The sequence below is a fragment of the Hemitrygon akajei genome, chromosome 31 (assembly GCF_048418815.1).
Source record: "Hemitrygon akajei chromosome 31, sHemAka1.3, whole genome shotgun sequence".
In the NCBI taxonomy this organism is placed as follows: domain Eukaryota; kingdom Metazoa; phylum Chordata; class Chondrichthyes; order Myliobatiformes; family Dasyatidae; genus Hemitrygon; species Hemitrygon akajei.
This window is the reverse complement of record NC_133154.1, coordinates 397,629-418,172: the sequence shown is the minus strand read 5'-3', so window position 1 is coordinate 418,172 and position 20,544 is coordinate 397,629. Positions and strand designations below refer to the sequence as shown.

The 20,544-nt window shown below is 45.0% G+C and overlaps 1 protein-coding gene across 1 annotated transcript; it reads right to left on the bottom strand.

The window, feature by feature from the left end:
- Nucleotides 1-19: 19 nt before the first annotated feature.
- LOC140719124 (uncharacterized) lies at nucleotides 20-13,991 on the bottom strand. The gene is made up of 4 exons (XM_073033516.1): nucleotides 13,856-13,991; nucleotides 12,874-13,317; nucleotides 12,163-12,195; nucleotides 20-286 (listed from the first exon to the last, which is right to left on the bottom strand). The coding sequence occupies exons 1-4, from the start codon at nucleotides 13,869-13,871 to the stop codon at nucleotides 228-230; spliced, it is 552 nt and encodes a 183-aa protein (XP_072889617.1). The 5' UTR covers nucleotides 13,872-13,991; the 3' UTR covers nucleotides 20-227.
- Nucleotides 13,992-20,544: the final 6,553 nt, after the last annotated feature.

Genomic DNA, 20,544 nt, shown 5'->3' with positions numbered 1-20,544 from the left:
AGGACGCGGGACTCTGATACAAAAACAAACAAGAAGTTTAATGGCGTTGCTGACAGATTTTCACAGACCCTTCACTTGTTCCCACACCAACCACCTGCACTCCTGCCCTCCCCACTGTCCCATCTCTCCATGGGAACGCTCTGCGTGTATGGTAGAGAGGGCAATGTGCTCAAGGAACCTCCCACTCCCCTACCCAGTCCCTGCCGTGTTCAGAGATGGCCCGACACTCAGTCGGCCACAGGGGCCGCATCCAGAGATTCTTCGTACAGGACAACAGCCGAGGGATCTGTAATGAGAGAAGAGGGAAGTGTGAGACCATAGTGAGGAAAAGCAGGGTGTTCGGCTTCACAGAGCACAAGGCGGCTAAAGATGTTCCCAATCAGAATAATTATCACTAACAGATACCCTAAAGTTTGTAGTTTCTCAGCTGCAATCCAGTGCAAGATATAAAAAAAAGTTAAAAGTTTGAATCAAACAGAATAATACAAAAAGAATTGTGAGTTAGATTCATGAGGAAAGTACAGGTGGATATCTTTTTGGCTAAAAGATGCGGTGTAAAGAGTGGGCTTCAAGTTCCAAGGCTTCAGCATCTCAGGACAAACAAGATTTTGCACATGCTGGAAGAAGGGTCTTGGCCCAGAACAGCAACTGCTTTTCCCCTCCATAGATGCTGCCTGACCTGCTGCATTCCTCTGGCATTTTGTGTGTGTTACTCAAGGTCTCCGAGGACCTGTCCTGGCCCTAACTGATCAATGCCAGTGCCTCTACTTTATTTGGGAGTTAAGAACGTAGAATTGTATGCAATAATATTCCAAAATGTGCTGACCTTTTAATCAACAAGACCCTTCCCTCCAACATTGTCTCCTTTTCTTGCATCAATATGCTGTCTGTGAGTCTCTTACATGTCCCTAATGCATCTGCCTCTCACCACCCCTTGGAAGGGTGTTCCACACACCCACCACTCTGTACAAAACCTCCCTCTTGACATCCCCCCCATACTTTCTTCCAATCACCTCAAAATTATTCCCTCTCCTGTAAGCTATTTCTGCCCTGCCCACTCTACCAATGCCTCTTATTGTACATCTCTCATCACCCTTCAGACCATTGCCTGCAACCAGACTATAGCCTTCGATATTCCTCCCACCCATGTACCCATTCAAACTTTTAAATCACACCTCACCCTGAGTGAAAAAGTTCCCTTTAAATACAGTGGCATGCTAAAGTTTGGGCACCCCGGTCAAAATTTCTGTTACTGTGAAGTGAGTAGAAGAGGAACTGATCTCCAAAAGTCATAAAGTTAAAGATGAAACATTCTTTCTAACATTTTAAGCAAGATTAGTGTATTATTTTTGTTTTGTACAATTTTAGAGTGGGAAAAAAAGGAAAGGAGCACCATGCAGAAGTTTGGGCACCCCAAGAGATTTGAGCTCTCAGATATCTTTACCAAGGTCTCAGACCTTAATTAACTTGTTAGGACTATGGCTTGTTCAGTCATTGTTAGGAAAGGCTAGGTGATACAAATTTCAAAGCTTTATAAATACCCTGACTCCTCAAACTTTGTTCCAACAATCAGCAGCCATGGGCTCCTCTAAGCAGCTGCCTAGCACTCTGAAAATTAAAATAAATGATGCCCACAAAGCAGGAGAAGGTGAAAAGAAGATAGCAAAGTGTTTTCAGGTAGCCATTTCCTCAGTTAGTAATGTAATTAAGAAATGGCAGTTAACAGGAATGATGGAGGTCAAGTTGAGGTCTGGAAGACCAAGAAAACTTTGAGAGAACTGCTTGTAGGATTGCTAGAAAGGCAAATCAAAACCCCCATTTGACTGCAAAAGACCTTCAGGAAGATTTAGCAGACTCTGGAGTGGTGATGCACTGTTCTACTGTGCAGCGACTCCTGCACAAATATAACCTTCACGGAAGAGTCATCAGAAGAAAACCTTTCCTGCGTCCTCACCACAAAATTCAGCGTCAGAAGTTTGCAAAGGAACATCTAAACAAGCCTGATGCATTTTGGAAACAAGTCCTGTGGACTGATGAAGTTAAAATAGAACTTTTTGGCTGCAATGAGCAAAGGTATGTTTGGAGAAAAAAGGGTGCAGAACTTCATGAAAAGAACACCTCAACAACTGTTAAGCATGGGGGTGGATCGATCATGCTTTGGGCTTGTGTTGCAGCCAGTGGCACGGGGAACATTTCACTGGTAGAGGGAAGAATGAATTCAATCAACAAGTTCTGGAAGCAAACATCACACCATCTGTAAAAAAGCTGAAGATGAAAAGAGGATGGCTTCCACAACAGGATAATTATCCTAAACACACCTCAAAATCCACAATGGACTACCTCAAGAGGCGCAAGCTGAAGGTTTTGCCATGGCCCTCACAGTCCCCCGACCTAAACATCATCAAAAATCTGTGGATAGACCTCAAAAGAGCAGTGCATGCAAGACGGCCCAAGAATCTCACAGAACTAGAAGCATTTTGCAAGGAAGAATGGGCAAAAATCCCCCAAACAAGAATTGAAAGACTCTTAGCTGGCTACAGAAAGCATTTACAAGCTGTGATACTTGCCAAAGGAGGCATTACTAAGTACTGACCATGCAGGGTGCCCAAACTTTTGCTTCGGGCCCTTTTCCTTTTTTTTGTTATTTTAAAACTAAAAGAGAAATAAAAATGTAATCTTCCTTAAAATATTAAAGAAATGTGTCATCTTTAACTTTATGCCTTTTGGAAATCAGGTAATCTTTTACTTGCTTAGCTATTCATTGTAACAGAAATTTTGTCCAGGGATGCCCAAACTTTTGCATGCCACTGTATTTCACCTTTCACATGATCTCAAGTTCTAGTCCCACCCAACTGTAAAGGTAAAAGCCTGCTTGCATTTGCCCTATACCTCTCATAATTTTGTATACATTATCCTCGTACACGCCTGGATTAGGTGGTCTGTAATGAACCAAAATTGATTAGCGAGCTTAAGGTAAAGGAATCCTTTGTCGGTGGTGATCATAACATGATAGCATTCACCCTGCAGCTGGAGAAGGAGAAGTGAACGTCCGGTGTATCAGTATTACAGTGAAGTAAAGGAAATTACAGAGGCATGAGAGAAGAGCTGACAAAAGTTGATTGGAGTGGGCCACCAGCAGGGATGACGGTGGAGCAGCAATGACTGGAATTTCTGGGAGAATTTAGAAGCTAAAACAATAATATTCTAAAGGGAGGATGATGTGACTAACTGACAAGGGAAGTAAAAGACAGCACAAAAACAAAAGAAGCAACCCCAATAAAACAGAAGGCAACTAAACATGCCATAAGGAGACAAAATGAAATATGAAGGTATGCTAGCCAATAATATAAAAGAAGATACCAGAAGTTTTTTTTTCAGATACATAAAGACTATCTCAGAGGACTTGTTCTGGACCTATCATCTAAATATAATTGCAAAGAAGGCATGATAGAGTCTACTTCCTCAGGAGTCTGCAGGGATTTGGCATATCATTAAAACCCTCGGCAAACTTCTACAGATGGTGTGGTTGAAAGAGTGCTGACTGGCTGTGTTACGGTACCTTTTGAGCAGAGAATTCTACAGATGGTAGTGGAGTCGGCCCAGGACATCACAAGCAAAATCCTCCCAACCATTGATCGTATCTACATGAAACACTGCCATAGAAAAGCAGCATCCATCATCAAAGATCCTCACCATCCAGGCCATGCTCTTTTCTCACTGCTGCCATCAGGTAGAAGGTACAGGCCTCAGGACTTGCACGACCAGGTTCAAGAACAGTTGCTATCTTTCAACCATTAGGCTCTTGAACAAAAGGGGATATTTCTGGTGTTCCCACAACAAAGGTCTCACTGTAAGGTCTCTTTACCTTGTTATTTCATGCTTCTTATTTTTTGCTATTTATATTTGCATTTGCAGTTTGTTGTCCATTGATCCTGTAGGTTTGCGAAGTATGCCTGCAGAAGAGGAATCTCAGGGTTGTATGTACTTTGATAATAAAATTTACTTTGAAAGAGAGGTGAGAGTAGATATCGGACCGCTGGAAAATTATGGAGAGGTAGTAATGGGGGACTAAGAAACAGCAGGTACCGTAGGTAATTTTCATCAGTCTTCCCTGTGGAACATACTAGCAGTATGCCAAAAATTCAAAGGTGTCAGGGTGCAAAATTCAAAGTGAGTATCATTGCTATTACTAAGGAGAAGGTGCTTGGGAAGCAGAAAGGTCACATGGACCAGATGAACTACACCCCAGAGTTCTGAAAGAAGTAACTGAAGAGATTAGTAATGATCTTTCAAGAATCACTAGATTCTGGAATAGTTCTGGAAAAGTGGGAAATTGCAAATATCACTCCAGGGAGAGAGGCAGAAGAAAAGAAACTATAAGCCAGTTAGTCTGACCTCAGTGGTTGGGAAGATGTTGGGAGTCCATTATTAAAGATGACATTTCAGAGTATTTGGAGGGACAAAGGCATATGGTTTCCTTTTGGGGAAATTTTGCCTGATTCTGAAGAAGGCACCAATAAGTGGCAACTTTTTGTGTACAGCTCCAAAGGGGATCATCAAATATTCTGTTTATGCTATTAACAAAATTCCTCCTCATTGCTTGTTATAAAGCTACTAAATATCTTTTAAAGATGCTTAAAAAATCCATTGATACTCCCAGGCTGCAGATTTGAGTTGTGGGTGCAGTTCCCCTTTAAGAAATTGGAAGTGTGAAAGCACAGGTACGATTGAAACGCAGAGACCTTCAACTCCCAATCCTGTCTAACCTGCTGGCAAATGTACAGTCTCTGGAAGACAAAACTGAAAATCTCAGAGAAAGATTGGTGTACCAGAGTCATCAGGAACTGTGGTGTATTTTGCTTCACGGAAACATGGCTAACTGCCGCCATTTTGGACACAGAGCTGCAGATCAATGGCTTACCTTTCACTGCAAAGACAGGACAGCTCAGTCTTTTACAGACAGAGCAGGTATCATCTGCTTCATGATTAACTCATCAAGGTGCATGGATGTGGCGGTTCTGTCTCAGTCCTGGTCATCCAAACTAAAACATCTAGCAGTTGAGTGTCATCCACGTTTTCCAGTGTCATCCTGGTAAGCAGCGGAAAACTCCTTCAGGCCAACACTGGAGGAGCTGAGCAATGTAATCAGCAGGCACAAAACGGTGCAACGGGAAGCCAACACTTTGGAAATTTCGATCATCTGTCTCTACTACTCCCAGTGTATAGGCAGAGACTAAAGACCGCAGTGCCTGTGGTGAGGACCAAGAGGGTATGGTCAAGGGAAACAGAGGAGCGCTTACAAGACTGCTTCAAGTCAGTAGACTGGACTATATTCAGGGATTCATCTTCGAGTAAATGATATGCCACAGTTGTCACCAACTTAGATAGGTGTGTTCCATCAAGGACATACTGGACACAACCAAATTAAAAGCAGTAGATGAATCAGGAGATTCATTGTCTGCTGAGCAGTATATCTGTGGCATTCAAGACCAATAACCTAGAACTACACAAGAAGTCCAGGTACGACCTACAGAAGACTATTTTCAGGGTGAAAAAGGCAATTCCAAATGAGGTTAGAGATGTAGTTGGATGCGTGTCAGCTCTGCCAGAGTTTGCAGGCCATTACAAAGTGAAATCTGACATCATGAATGGCTATGATGCTTCACTCCCAGATGAGCTCAATGCCTTTTATGTATGTTTTGAAAAGGAGAATTAAACTACTCCTGTGGAAATCCCTGCAGTAGCTGGTGACCCTGTGATCTGTCTCAGAGGCTGATGCCAGAACGTCTTTCAAGAGGGTGAAACCTTGTAAGCCATCACACCCTGATTGTAAACCTGGTAGGGCATGGTAAACACGTGTCAATCAACTGGCAGGAGTGTACAAGGGCATCGTCAATCCCTCACCGCCGCAGTCTGAGGTTCCCACCTACTTCAAAAAAGTGACAATCATACCAATGCCCAAGAAGAGCAGGATGAGCTGCCCCAATAACTATCACCCAGTTGCACCCACATTTACTGTGATGAAGTGCTTTGAGAGGTTAGTTATGACCACAATTAACTCCTGCCTAAGCAAGAACCTGGACCTACTGCAATTTGCCTCTGGCACAATAGGTCTACAGCAGATGCGATCTCACTGCCTGTTTGCTTGGCCTTGGATCACCTGGACAACAGCAATACCCATATCAGGCTGCTGTTTATTGACTACAGCTCAGCATTCAACACTATCATACCCTCAGCTGAAATCACAAGAGACTTCCACATGCAGGTAGACTAGAAAATCAGGCTGGTGCTGAATTCCAAGACAGGGAATTTCTAAAGTGCCTGCAAGATGTCTTTTTAGAGCAGCTTATGGTTGAGCCCACTGGGGGATCAGATGTTCTGGACTGGGAATTGTGCAATGAACTGAAATTGAATAGAGAACTTATAAAAGAACACCTGGGGACAAGTGATCATAATATGACTGAATTCACCCTGAAATTTGAGGAGAAGCTAAAGTCAGATGTATCAGTATTACAGGGGATAAAGGGAATTACAGAGGCGTGAGAGAGGAGTTGGCCAAAATTGATTAGAAAAAACACTGGAGGGATGATGACAGAGCAGCAATGACTGGTGTTTCTGGAAGCAACTCAGATGATGTTGCATGATACATAAATCACAAAAAAAGAAGAAGCATTCTAAAGGCAAGGTGACACAACCATGGCTACAAGAGAAGTCAAAACCAACATAAAAGAGGGCATAAAATAGAGCAAAAATTAGAGGGAGGTTGGAGGATTGGAAACCTTTTAAAAAAACAACAGAAGGCAACTAAAAGAAAAATAATTAAGGTAAAAATGGAATATGAAAGGAAGCTAGCCATTAATATTAAAGGATATTCAATGTTCTTTCAATGGTGTAAAAGAGTAGTGAGAGTGGATACTGGAGAGATAGTAATGGGGGAATGAACAGAATAAGTATTTTGCATCAGTCTTCACTGTGGAAGACAGTAGCAATATGGTGAAAGTTCCAGATGCCAGGAATCATAAAGGGAGTAGAGTTACCATTACTAGGGAGAAGGTTCTCGAGAAACTAAAAGAACTGAAGGTAGACAAGTCACCTGTACCAGATGGTGTACAACCCGGGGTTCTGAAAGAGGTGGCTGAAGAGATCATGGAGATATCTGTAATGAACTTTCAAGGATAAATAGACTCTTGAATTGCTCCGGAGGACTGGAAAATTGCAAATGTTATTCCACTCTAACAAGCGACAGGCAGAAGAAAGGAAACTATAAGCCAGTTAGTCTGACCTCAGTGGTTGGGAAGACGTTGGAGTCGATTCTTAAGGATAAGGTTTCAGGGTACTTGGAGGCACATGATAAAATAAGGCATAGTCAGCATGGCTTCCTCAAGGGAAAACCTTGCCTGACAAATATGGTATTATTCTTTGAAGAAGTAACAAGCAGGGTAGACAAGGGAGAGTTGGTGGATATTGTGTACTTGGATTTTCAGAAGGCTTTTGACAAGGTGCCACATGCTGCTTAACAAGCTATGAGCCCATGATATTGGAGGAAAGATTCTAGTATGGATAAAGCAGTGGCTGATTGGTAGGAGGAGAGAGGGAATAAAGGAAGCCTTTTCTGATTGGCTGCGGGTGACTTGTTGTGTTCTTCAGGGGTCTGGAAACATAGAAAACCTACAGCACAATACAGGCCCTTTGGCCCACAAAGCTGTACAGGACATGTCCTTACTATAGAAATTACCTGGGGTTACCCAGAGCCCTCTCTTTTTCTAAGCTCCATGTACCTGTCCAGGAGTCTCTTAAAAGACCCTATCGTTTCTACCTCCACCACCGTTGCTGGCAGCCCATTCCACGTTATCACCACTCTCTGCATAAAAAAACTTACCCGACATCTCCTCTGTACCTTCTTCCAAGCACCTTAAAACTGTGCCCTCTCGTGCTATCCATTTCAGCCCTGGGAAAAAGCCTGACTATCCACATGATCAATGCCTCTCATCATCTTATACACCTCTATCAAGTCACCGCTCATCCTCTGTCGTTCCAAGGAGAAAAGGTCAAGTTCACTCAACCTATTCTTAGAAAGCATGCTCCCCAAACCAGTCAACATCCTTGTAAATCTCCTCTGCACCCTTACCGTAGTTTCCACATCCTTCCTGTACCGAGGCAATCAGAACAGAGCACAGTACTCCAAGTGGGGTCTGACCAGGGTCCTATATAGCTGCAACATTACCTCTTGGGTCTTAAACTCAATCCCACAATTGATGAAGGCAGAGTCAACCTGCGCAGCAGCTTTTAGTATCCTATGGACTCGGACCTGATCCTACACATTGCCAAGAGTCTTACCATTAATACTGCCATCATATTTGACCTACCAAATTGAACCATCACACACTTATCTGGGTTGAACGCATCTGCCCAGTTTTGCATCCTATCAATGTCCTGCTGTAACCTCTGACAGCCCTCCACACTATCCACAACACCTCTAACCTTAGTGTCATCAGCAAACTTACTAACCCATCCCTCCACTTCCTCATCCAGGTCATTTATAAAAATCACGAAGAGAAGCAGTCCCATAACAGATCCCTGAGGCACCCCACTGGTCACTGACCTCCATGCAGAATATAACCCATCCACAACCGCTCTTTGTCTTCTGTTGACAAGCCAATTCTGGATCTACAAAGCAATGTCCCCTTGGATCACATTCCTCCTTACTTTCTCATGAGGTACCTTATCAAATGCCTTGCTGAAATCCATATACACTACATCTACTGCTCTACCTTCTTCAATGTGTTTAGTCACATCCTCAAAAAATTAAATCAGGCTTGTAAGGCAAGACCTGCCTTTGACAAAGCCATGCTAATTATTCCTAATAATATTATGCTTCTCCAAATGTTCATAAATCCTGCCTCTCAGGATCTTCTCCATCAACTTACCAACCACTGAAGTAAGACCCACTGATCTATAATTTCTTGGGATATCTCTACGCCCTTTCTTGAATAAGGGAACAACATCTGCAACCCTCAAATCCTCCGGAACCTCTCCCGTCCCCATTGATGATGCAATGGTCATTGTCAGAGGCTCAGCAATCTCCTCCCTCGCCTCCCACAGTAACCTGGGGTACATCTCGTCTGGTCCCAATGACTTATCCAACTTGATGCTTTCCAAAAGCTCCAGCACATCCTCTTCCTTGATATCTACATGCTCAAGCTTTTTAGCCTGCTGTAAGTCATCCCTACAATTGCCAAATCCTTTTCCATAGTGAATACTGAAGCAAAGTATTCATTAAGTACCTTTGCTATCTCCTCCGGTTCCATACACACTTCTCCACTGTCACCCTTGATTGGTCCTATTACCTCACATCTTATCCTCTTGCTCTAAGAGGGTTTGTGTTGGGACTGATTCTTTTTACATTATATGTCAATGATTTGGATGATGGAAATGATGGCTTTGTTGCAAAGTTTGCAGACAATATGAAGATAGATGGCAGGGCAGGTAGTTTGAGGAAGTTGAGAGGCTACAGAAGGACAAGATTGGGAGAAAGGGCAAAGAAATGGCAAATGAGTACAGTGTTGGGGAGTGTACGGTCATGCACTTTGCTACAGAAATGGAAGGATTGACTATTTTCTAAATTAAGAGAAAATACAAAAAAACTGAGGCACAAAGGGATTTGGGAGTCCTTGTGCAAGATTCCCTGAAGGTTAATTTTCAGGCTGAGTCAATGGTGAGGAATGCAATTGCAATGTTAGCTTTCATTTCAAGAGGACTGCAAATTAAAAGCAAGGATGCAATGTTGATACTTTATACACTGGTGAGGCCACACTTTTGAGTCCTGAGAGCAGTTTTGAGCCCCTTATCTTAGAAAGGATGTGCTGAAACTGGAGAGGGATCAAAGAGGGTTCATGAAAATAATTCCAAGGTTGTATGTTTTGTCATATGAATAGCTTTTGGTGGCTCTGGGCCTGTATTCACTAGAATTCAGAAGAAAGAGGGGTGACCTCATTGAAACCTATCGAATGGTGAAAGGCCTTGACAGAGTGGATGTGGAGGGGATGTTTCTGATGGTGGGAGAGTCTAAAAACAGAGGACACAGCCTCAGAATGGAGAGGCATCTCTTCAAAGCAGAGGTGAGGAGAAATTTCTTTAGCCTGAGAGTGGAATTAGTTGCCATAGGCAGCTGTGCAGGCCAAGTCTTTATATATATTTAAGGCAGAGGTTGATTCTTGATTGGACAGGACATGAAGGGATGCAGAGAGAAGGCAAGAGATTGGGGCTGACAGGAAAATTGGATCAGCCATGATGAAATGACGGAGCAGACTCAGAGCCAAATGCTCTATTTCTGCTTCTATATCTTATGGTCTAAAACAACAAATTTCGTGACATATGCTAGTGATATTAAACCTGATTCTGATTCAAATCTGAATCGGATTCTTCAAGAAATAACAGGCATATAGACAAAGGAGTGAGTGGATGTTGTTCACTTGGATTTTCAGAAGGCCTTTAACAAGCTGTTGCACATGAGGCTGCTTAACAAGGTAACAGCCCATTACAGGGAAGATATTAACATGGATGGAAGATTGGCTGACTAGCAGGAGGCAAAGAGCGGGGCTGTTTGAGGTTGGCTGCTGGTGACGCAAGGATTTGTGTTGGCACTGTTTCTTTTTACAATTTATGTCAATGATTTGGATGACAGAATTGAAGGTTTTGTGGCCAAGTTTGCAGATGATATAAAGATACATGGAGGGACAGGTAGTGTTGAGGAAGCAGGGAGTTTTCAGAAGGACTCAGGCAGATTTGGAGAATGGGGAAAGAAGTAGCAGATGGAATACAGTCAGGAAGAGTAAGGTCATGCGCTTCGGTAGGAGGAATAAAGGTGTGGTTATTTTCTAAACATGGCTACATTTCAGAAATTAGAGGTGCAAAGGGAGATAAATGTGATGTTAGCATTGATTTAGAAAGTACAATAAGTTATGATGTAACACTGAGGCTTTATAAAGCATTGATCAGAATGCATTTGGAGTATGTTATTGTGAGCAGCTTTGGGGTGACATCCATGAAAGATTGTGCTGGCTTTGGAAAGGGTCCACAGGAGGTTCATGAGAATGACCCCCAGAAATGAAAGGATTAATGTAGGGTTAGACACCTGTGGACCTGTACTCTGGAGTTTAGGAGAATGGGGGCAAGGGGAATCCCATTGAAAGGCCTAGACAAAATGGATGTGCTGAAGCTGGTTCCAATAGTCTAGGACCAGAAGGCACAGATTCAGAACAGAGGCAACGAAGAATTTCTATAGCCAGAGTGGTGAATCTGTGGAATTCACTGCCACAGATGCTATGGAGGCCGTCACTGGGTATATTAAAAGCAGAGGTTGATAGGTTCTTCATTAGTTAGGGTATGAAATGTTATGAGAGAAGGGAGGGGAATGGGCTTGAGAAGTATGATGGAATGGTGGTGCAGACTTGACAGGCTGAATCACCCAAATCTGATCCTGTGCATTATTTTCTTAAGGTCTAAATGGAGAGCTCACAGGAAAAAGCCTGCTTACATTTACCATATTGATACCCCTCATAATTTAGAATACCTCTATATAATCTCCCCTTCATCTGCTATGCTCTAACAAAAAAATCTCCTAACCAGTTTAACAATTAACCTTATAACTTAGACCCTGCAACATCTTTGTAAATTTTCACTGTGCTCTCTCAATCTTACTGATATCCTTCCTGTAGATAGGACATCTGAACTGCACTCAATGCTCCAAATTAACCTCACTTATCACTTGAAAACTTCAATCTAACATCCCAACTCTACACGGTTCCCTGAAAGTGGTGTGACAGACAGACGAGGCAGTGGAGGAGCTGTGTAGTGGTTCAATGGATCACTGGTGATGTCCCTTTAGAACAGAGATTAGGAGGAATTCCTTCAGCCAGAGGGTAGTGTATCTGTGGAATTCATTGCCACAGACAGCTGGGTAGGCCAAGTCATCAGGTACATTTAAGACAGAGGTTAATATGTTCTTGATTAGCCAGGGCGTCAAATGTTACGGGAGAGGTCAGGATATTGGGGTTGTGAGAGATAATAAATCAGCAACGATGGAATGAAGGAGCAGATTTGATGGGCTGAATGGCCTAATTCTGCTCCTATGCCTTTCGGTCTTACAATTGTGATACTCACCCTGTTTGTGCCTCTCCCAAATCCGATCCCATTCTGGAAAAGAGAAACAAATGGGGGGGGGGGGGGGGGGGAGGGAGAGCAATGAATATCAGACTCGGCATTAACACAGCAACAGTTCCAACGCTCAGTTCATCAGACAGTTATGTTCACTCACGCTCCGTCCCACATGAAAACAGATGGAGCCTCACTCTGTGTCTGACCCTGGGAGTGTGTGACGGGAGCTTCACTCTGTGTCTGACCCCGGGAGTGTGTGATGGGACGGTGTGGAGGGAGTTTCACTCTGTGTCTGACCCCGGGAGTGTCTGATGGGACGGTGTGGAGGGAGTTTCACTCTGTGTCTGACCCTGTAAGTGTGTGATGGGACGGTGTGGAGGGAACTTCACTCTGTGTTTGACCCCAGAAGTGTGTGATGGGACAGTGTGGAGGGAGATTCACTCTGTGTTTGACCCCAGAAGTGTGTGATGGGACAGTGTGGAGGGAGATTCACTCTGTGTTTGACCCCAGAAGTGCATGATGGGATGGTGTGGAGGGAGCTTCACTCTGCTTCAGATTCTGGGAGTGTGTGATGGGACGGTGTGGAGGGAGCTTCACTCTGTGTTTGACCCCAGAAGTGTGTGATGGGACGGTGTGGAGGGAGCTTCACTCTGTGTTTGACCCCAGAAGTGTGTGATGGGACGGTGTGGAGGTAGCTTCACTCTATGTTCAACTCACCTGTGGAGAAATAGTGTGCCAGGGCCCCATCGTCTGCTCCCCGCCAGCTGTGTCCATGCACAACGTGTGGGCTGCGAGCCCCTTTGCCTCCCTGCTCATGGATGAAGGAAAGACCCCATCGATTGTGGAAGATGGCACCCAGGCCAGGGGGAGTGACATCTCCCTCCCGTCCCCTCCATCGCCGCGCCAGCCCCCCCAGGGGTCTCTCACAGCGCCTGGGAGACGGGCGGCCCTTCCCCTCTGGCCCCTGTGCTCTCCAGCCTGGGCTCCGGCCTCGGAAGTACCCTCCGCCCCCTCCTCCTCCACCTCCGGCCGGAAGCTCGATTCCCCTGCAGAACCTGGCAGTCAAGGAGGGGTCAGCGGATCGATGATGTGCAGGGAGGTGGGCGCCAGAGGGAGTGTCCGGATCCTGCTCTGCGCTGTAGCCGTTACACTCGAGCGCGCCTGCAAGGAGGGACAGAAGGGACAGGGTTATATAGGGGCACCTCCTCCTTTACCTCCATCCCTGTCACTTCCTCTTCCCTCACTAGGTGGTGCCTCTCCCTACTCCAAACTTCCTCAATGGAGGAACTCCGACCCCTGAATAGGCCTCCACTCTAAGGGAATCTCCGCCCTCTCGTTCCCTCACTTCCTCCCCCATCCTCACCAGGGGAATCCTCTCCCCTTCTACCCTCAACCTCGGTCCTTCCCCTCAATCCCTCATCCCTTCCTCCCTCATTCATACTAGGAGAATCCCCTCCTCTCCTTCCCTACGTCACCTCCTCTTCCCTCTAACTCCCTCCTTGAGGGAGCACCCTCTTTCCCATCCCTCTCTCAATGGAGGCTGGGAAATGCCTTCCTTTCCCACCTTCCCTCCCCTCAACTGACAAACACTCCGTTCTCCCCTCCCCCCTCATCGCAAGCTCCATTCCTCTCCAGAGGAACCCAGCTCCCTCCCTCCCTCCCTGCCCTTGCTTCGCTGAGGCACCCTCTCCTCACGGACCCGGTTCCCGCCTCATCGCCGCCGCCGCGAGTCCCGAGGCTCCTATCAGGCCCTCAGGCCTCGGCCTCCCTCCCGGCCGGAAGCGGAAACTCGGCGCCGGAGGGGGGCGTAAGAGACCTCATTCGCCCACTTCCGTATATTTTCTCCTGCGCTTTTAATAATCCTTCCGACACACGCACTTGAGAATATCAGTTCCGCACAGCAGGTTGTGGGGAATCATAGTGCTAAACAAGAGCTTCTGCAAATGTCTGAATTAATCAGCGCATGCAAAATGTGGAGGACTTTGCAGGCCAGGCAGCATCTATGGAAAGGAGCAAATAGTGGTCTGTTATGGGAATGCATTTGTTGTGTTGGAAAAGATGCAGAGGAGATTGTCCTCTGCAGAGGTTTCCTGGTCTGAAGCTCTGCGCGATGTAATGGGGAGAAGCGGGAGAGGTTGGGACGGTTCTCTCTGTAGAGACAGAGCGAAACGAAACGATTCTGCGGATGCACTATCTTATCAGATACATCACAGTTTCGTCCGGTAACTCAACACGAGAAATTCTACAGATGCTAGAAATCCAAACCATCAGACACAAAATGCTGGAGGAATTCAGCAGGTCGGGAATGAATAAGCATTTGCGTTTTGAGCTGACTCTTCAAGAATGTCATCTGGTTACTCCTTTTCGTAGATGCTGCCCGACCTGCTGAGTTCCTCTAACGCCCCACCCTCCCTGTACCTATTCAAGAACTTCTTCAATGATACAGTTTAGTTGCCTCAACCACTTCCTATGGCAGCTTGTTGCATAGACTATTGCTTAAATCCCTTTGAAATCCCTCATTCCCCCACCTTAAACAGATCTTGGACCCTTCTACCCTCGGGAAAAGACTGTCAAACATCCCATCCTCATTTAGGACTCTGTACCCTCGGGAAAGACTTTTGATGCACTCAGACTGATAGTTTGAGATGTGTTTACTTTAATGCAAGGAGCGGATGAGCTTAGAGCCTGGATAGGTACTTGAAGCTATGATGTTGTGACCATTACACAGACTCAGTGATACTTAGAGTGCCAGGCTTCAGATGTTTCAGAAAGGACAGGGAAGGAGGCAAAAGAGGTGGGGGGTGTGGCACTGCTGATCAGAGATAGTGTCAGGGCTGCAGAAAAACAGGAAGTCATGGAGGGATTGTCTACGGAGTCTCTGTGGGTAAAATTAGAAACAGGAAGGGGTCAATAACTTTACTTTTTTTTAATAGACCACCCAATAGTAACAGGGACATCGAGGAGCAGATAGGGAGATAGATTCTGGAAAGGTGTAATAATAACAGGGTTGTCATGGTGGGAGATGTTAATTTCCCAAATATTGATTGGCATCTCCTGAGAGCAAGGGATTTAAATGGGGTGGAGTTTGTTAGGTGTGTTCAGGAAGGTTTCCTGATACAATATGTAGATAAGCCTACACGTGGAGAGGCTGTACTTGATCTGATATTGGGAAATTTTTTAAAAAAGGATGTGCTGGAGCTTTTGGGAAGCATCAAGATGGATAAGTCACTGGAACCAGATGAGATGTACCCCAGGCTACTGTGAGAGGTAAGGGAGGAGATTGTTCAGCCTCTGGTGATGATCTTTGCATCATCAATGGGGACGGGGGAGGTTCCAGAGGATTGGAGTATTGCAGATGTTGTTCTTTTATTCAAGAAAGGGAGTAGAGATAGTACAGGAAATTATAGACCAGTGAGTCTTACTTCAGTGGTTGGTAAGTTGATGGAAAAGATCCCAAGAGGCAGGATTTATGGACATTTGGAGAGGCATAATATGATTAGGAATAGTCAGTATGGGTTTGTCAAAGGCAGGTCATGCCTTATGAGCCTGTTTGAATTTTTTGAGGATGTGACTGAACATACTGATGAAGGAAGAGCAGTCGATGTAGTGTATATGGATTTCAGCAAGACATTTGATAAGGTACCCCATGGAAGGTTTATTGAGAAAGTAAGGAGGCATGGGATCCAAGGGGACATTGCTTTGTGGCTCCAGACTGGCTTGCCCACAGAAAGCAAAGAGTGGTTGTAGATGGGTCATATTCTGCATGGAGGCCGGTGGCCAGTGGTGTGTCTCAGGGATCTGTTCTGGGACCCTTACTCTTTGTGATTTTTATAAATGACCTGGATGAGGAAGTGGAAGGATGGGTTAGTAAATTTGCTGATGGCACAACGGTTGGAGGTGTTGTGGATAGTGTGGAGGGCTGTCAGGAAGTTACAGCGGGACATCGATAGGATGCAAAACTGGCTGAGAAGAGGCTGATGGAGTTCAACCTAGATAAGTGTGAGGTGGTTCATTTTGGTAGGTCAAATATGATGACAAAATATAGTATGAATGGTAAGACTCTTGGCAGTGTGGAGGATCAGAGGGATCTTGGGGTCCAAGTCCATAGGATGCTCAAAGCTGCTGTGCAGGTTGAATCTGTGGTTAAGAAAGCATATGATGTATTGGCCTTCTTCAATCATGGGGTTGAGTTTAGGAGCCGAGAGGTAATGTTGCAGCTATATAGGACCCTGGTCAGACCCCACTTGGAGTACTGTGCTCAGTTCTGGTCGCCTCACTACAGGAAGGATGTGGAAACTATAGAAAGGGTGCAGAGGAGATTTACAAGGATGTTGCTTGGATTGGAGAACATGCCTTATGAAAATAGGTCGAGTGAACTCAGCCTTTTCTCCTTGGAGTGATGGAGGATGAGAGGTGACCTGATAGATGTGTGTAAGATGATGTGAGGCATTGATCATGTGGATAGTCAGAGGCTTTTTCCCAGGGCTGAAATGGCTAACACAAGAGGACACAGGTTTAAGGTGCTTGGAAGTGGGTACAGAGTGCATGGAATGAGCTGCAAATGACGGTGGTGGAGGCAGAAACAATAGGGTCTTTTAAGAGACTCCTGGATAGGTACATGGAGCTTAGAAAAATAGAGGACTATGGGTAAGCCTGGGTAATTTCTAAACTAAGTACATGTTTGGTACAGCATTGTGGGCCAAAGGGCCTGTACTGTGCTGTAGGTTTTCTATGTTAAACACCCCCACCTCATTTAAGACCCCTCTACCCTGGGAAAAGACTGTTATTGTCCATATAACCGAAAGTGTTCATATTTTTAATTGCCTCCCCCACCCCCCACAGTCTCATGGTGCTAGGTACATGTGACAATAATAGACCAATTCTCTAGCAGGGGAAAGGACAGCACAGAGTTTGGGCCAAAGGGCTGTTTCTGTGGTGTTTGACTTCTTGCCTCTTTGATGTGACACCTTTATATAATAAACAACGGAACAGAAGAGACTGAGAATTGTGGAATCTTAGCAACGCACAGAATAAATTCACTGGCACTAAGGAGATCCCAGTCTATAATCGTGGTGTTTGAAGTCACATTGTGGGGCAAGTGCTACAATTGCCCCTGTAACTCTTCCTTCACCACATTGCCATTAATGGCCTCCACCCCTCTTCCTTCACCACACCATCAGTCATGGCCCCAAAGAGTCCTTCACCTCACCATGAAGTTTATTATCATGGACCTATGTTTTGATGTTATTTGCAACAGGATCACAGCACTCACAGGAAAAATATCAATGTCTGGCTCCACAGGGTCATAGCAGTAGCAAAACCGCATTATAGCATAGGACCTCACAGTCTGGTGTCGTCTGTATGTCCTCCCTGTGAAATCGTGGGACCTCCAGGGGCCCCAGCTTCCTCCTACAGTCTAAGACTTACCAGTTACTTATTGCTCATTATAAATTGCCCCATGATTAGGGTGGGTGGCACAGCTCAGAGGGCTGTATCCCCAAGCAAAATGAACTAAAATGAAACATCGTCAGAGATGCCGGGATGTGGAGCAGAGTCTGAGGAGTCAGGGAAACATCGAGAGCTGGGCAGGGAGGCAATAAGAGGAGGAAACCCTGAATCACTGGGATGTCCAATAAGAGTACAATGTCAATTTTGTCCAATAAGAGGGCCAGATGTTGATTTTGTTTATGGTATTGTAAGGGGTGCATATAGGGTGAACACACACAATCAGGACACTCAGTGTACAGGCAGGGATAGCTGCTGCACGAGATTATACTCCCACTTATACAAGACATCAGTGAGGCTGCACTGGGAATATTTTTTGTGTTTATTGGTACTGATATACACCGTGAAATGTGTTGTTCTGTGGCGGCAGTATGGGACAGGATATCCTTTATTTTTATTTAGAGATATGGCTTGGTAACTCGCTGTTCTGGCCCAACAAAACCAGAATTAGACTCGGGTTTAATATCACCGGCAAGTGTTGATCTGTGCAGCAGTACAACACACTGATAAAAATTACAAATTACAATAAAAAGTGTATGTGCACACATAATTATGTACATATATAATTAAATTAAATAAATAGTGCAAGCAGAGCAAAAGTTACTGAGATAATGTTCATAGATTCAATATCCATTCAGAAATCTGATGGTGGAGGGGATGAAGCTGTTCCTGAAATGTCGAGTGTGGGTCTTCAAACTCCTGTATCTCCTCCCTGATGGTAGCAATGAGAAGACAGTATGTCCCAGTGATGTGGGTCCTTAATGATGGACACCACATACTTGAGGCATCACCAAATTACAACCATGTGATCAATTAACCTACTAACCCGTACATCTTCGGATCATGGGGGAAACTGGAGCACCCAGAGGAAAACCACACAGCCACAAGGAGAACGTGCAAACTCCATATAGACAGCAGTGGGACTGTATCTGGATTGGTAGTACTGTAAAGTATTACACTAATCGCTACACTACCATGCTAACACTTTAAAATTAAACAGAGAAATTACTATCAGTTATATTTCAAAAAGTGCAAAAGAGAACACAAAGTGAGGTAGACTTCATGGACCATTCGGAAATGTGTTGATGGAGAGGAAGATGATGCTCCTCAGTCACGTGACAATCAGCAGCTGGTGAAGAGGCAGGGTTGTGAGGTCTGGATCAGCTCCCTAATCACAAGCTGATCACCGCTCCAGAATCTGTGGATCTCAGATCAGCCTCAGCACCCACTAATGAATAACCCCTTTGGAGAACGTCTCAACTGATTGTGGTGAGAATCGTTAGTAATGGATGCCAGACGTTGACAGTGGGAGGGATGTGCTTGCGATGGGTCTGCAGCTTCAGTCGGTCCTGAGCGTCACGGCCTCCAGACCAAGTGGTGCTGCTTTCCACCATACATCCATAGAAATTTGCTAGAGGTTTTGGTGACATCCCGAATCTCCTCAAAATCCTCCTGACGTAGAGCCACTGGGGTGCCTTGTGATTGCAATAATGCATTGGGCCCAGGTTAGATCTTCAGAGGAACTCCAGAAGACGGACGGTGGTCGTCGAGCACGATGATACAAGATGCTGGTGAAGCCGCTCTTGGAGTGCTGTGTTCAGTTTTGGTCACCCTGCTACTGAAAGATCCCATGAAGCTGGAACAAAGGTGTTGCCCAGACTCGAGGGACAGAGTTATGGAGAGATATTGGACAGGTTGGGACTTTATTCCCTAGAGTGTAGGAGATTGAGGGGTGACCTTACAGAGGTGCATAAAACATACAGAATTCAAGATTGTTTAATGTCACTTATTTCCAGCACATAAGTGTAAAGCAGAGTGAAACAATTGTTACTCCAGATCCAATGCAGCATAAAAAATGCCCAGTAAGATAAAGGACACAATAGTAATAAAAACACAATGAATATAAATCCATCGATAGGTTACACAGTCTGTGCAAAAGTCTTTAGCACCTATATAGCTAAGATGACTAAATCTTTTGCACAAAACTGTGTTTGCTAATGTGGAGCGGAGAAAGAGTTTGTAATTCTGGTGGGATGTTGAGAACGGTGAGGTGGAGCGCTGTGGGACAAGCGGCAGAGAGAGTGCAGCGGGTCAGGGGACTAGAGTGCGTGCACACACACCCAGCCCTGAGACACCAGGCAAGGTCATTTGATTCCCAACAATTAGTTTTTTGATCATTACAGAATATCTCTCTGGTGCTTCCTGCTCCCTCTCCTCTCCCTTCCCCTTTTCCCAACCATGATTCCCCTCCTACTGTCCCTTCCTACTCTCAGTCCACAATAGAGACCCACATCAGAATCAGGTTTATCATCACTCATATATATTATGAAATTAGTTTTTTTTGAGACAGTAGTACAGTACAATACATAAAATTAATACAACCCTGTGCAAAAGTCTCTGGCACCCTCGCTATAAGACTTTTGTACAGTACTGCACACGTGTATGTCCATAAAGTGTTGCTGAGTACAGGAGTGTCTGTACATTAGGTGACTGACAGGAAATGAATTGTTTGGGGGTGTGGAGGAGTAGGTTAGTGGGTGGAGATTTTGATCAGACTTGCATCTTGGGGAAATTAACTGTTTTTGAATCTTGTGGTCCTTCCGTGAATGCTACGTAGCCTCCTCCTTGACGGGAGTGGGACAAACAGTCCATGAGTAGGGTGACTGGGTTCCTTCATGATGTTATTGGCCCTTTTCCAGTACCTCTCTGTATATACGTACTTGATATTAGGTAGGCTGGTGCTGGTGATGCATTGAGCACATTTAACTTCCTGTAGTAGAGCCTTCCTGCCCACTGTGGTGCAGTTTCTGAACCAAGCAGAGATGCAGCTTGTTTGGATTCTCGCCGGGACATGAGCAGGGATGAAGGCAGGACGGCAGTGAT

Excerpts from the sequence above, each read along its gene's own strand:
- LOC140719124 (XM_073033516.1), bottom strand. Across the intron at positions 12,196-12,873 it reads GGCACACTATTTCTCCACAG|AATGGGATCGGATTTGGGAG; the intron begins GTGAGTTGAACA and ends TCTCTTTTCCAG. Across the intron at positions 287-12,162 it reads TTGGGAGAGGCACAAACAGG|ATCCCTCGGCTGTTGTCCTG; the intron begins GTGAGTATCACA and ends CTCTCATTACAG.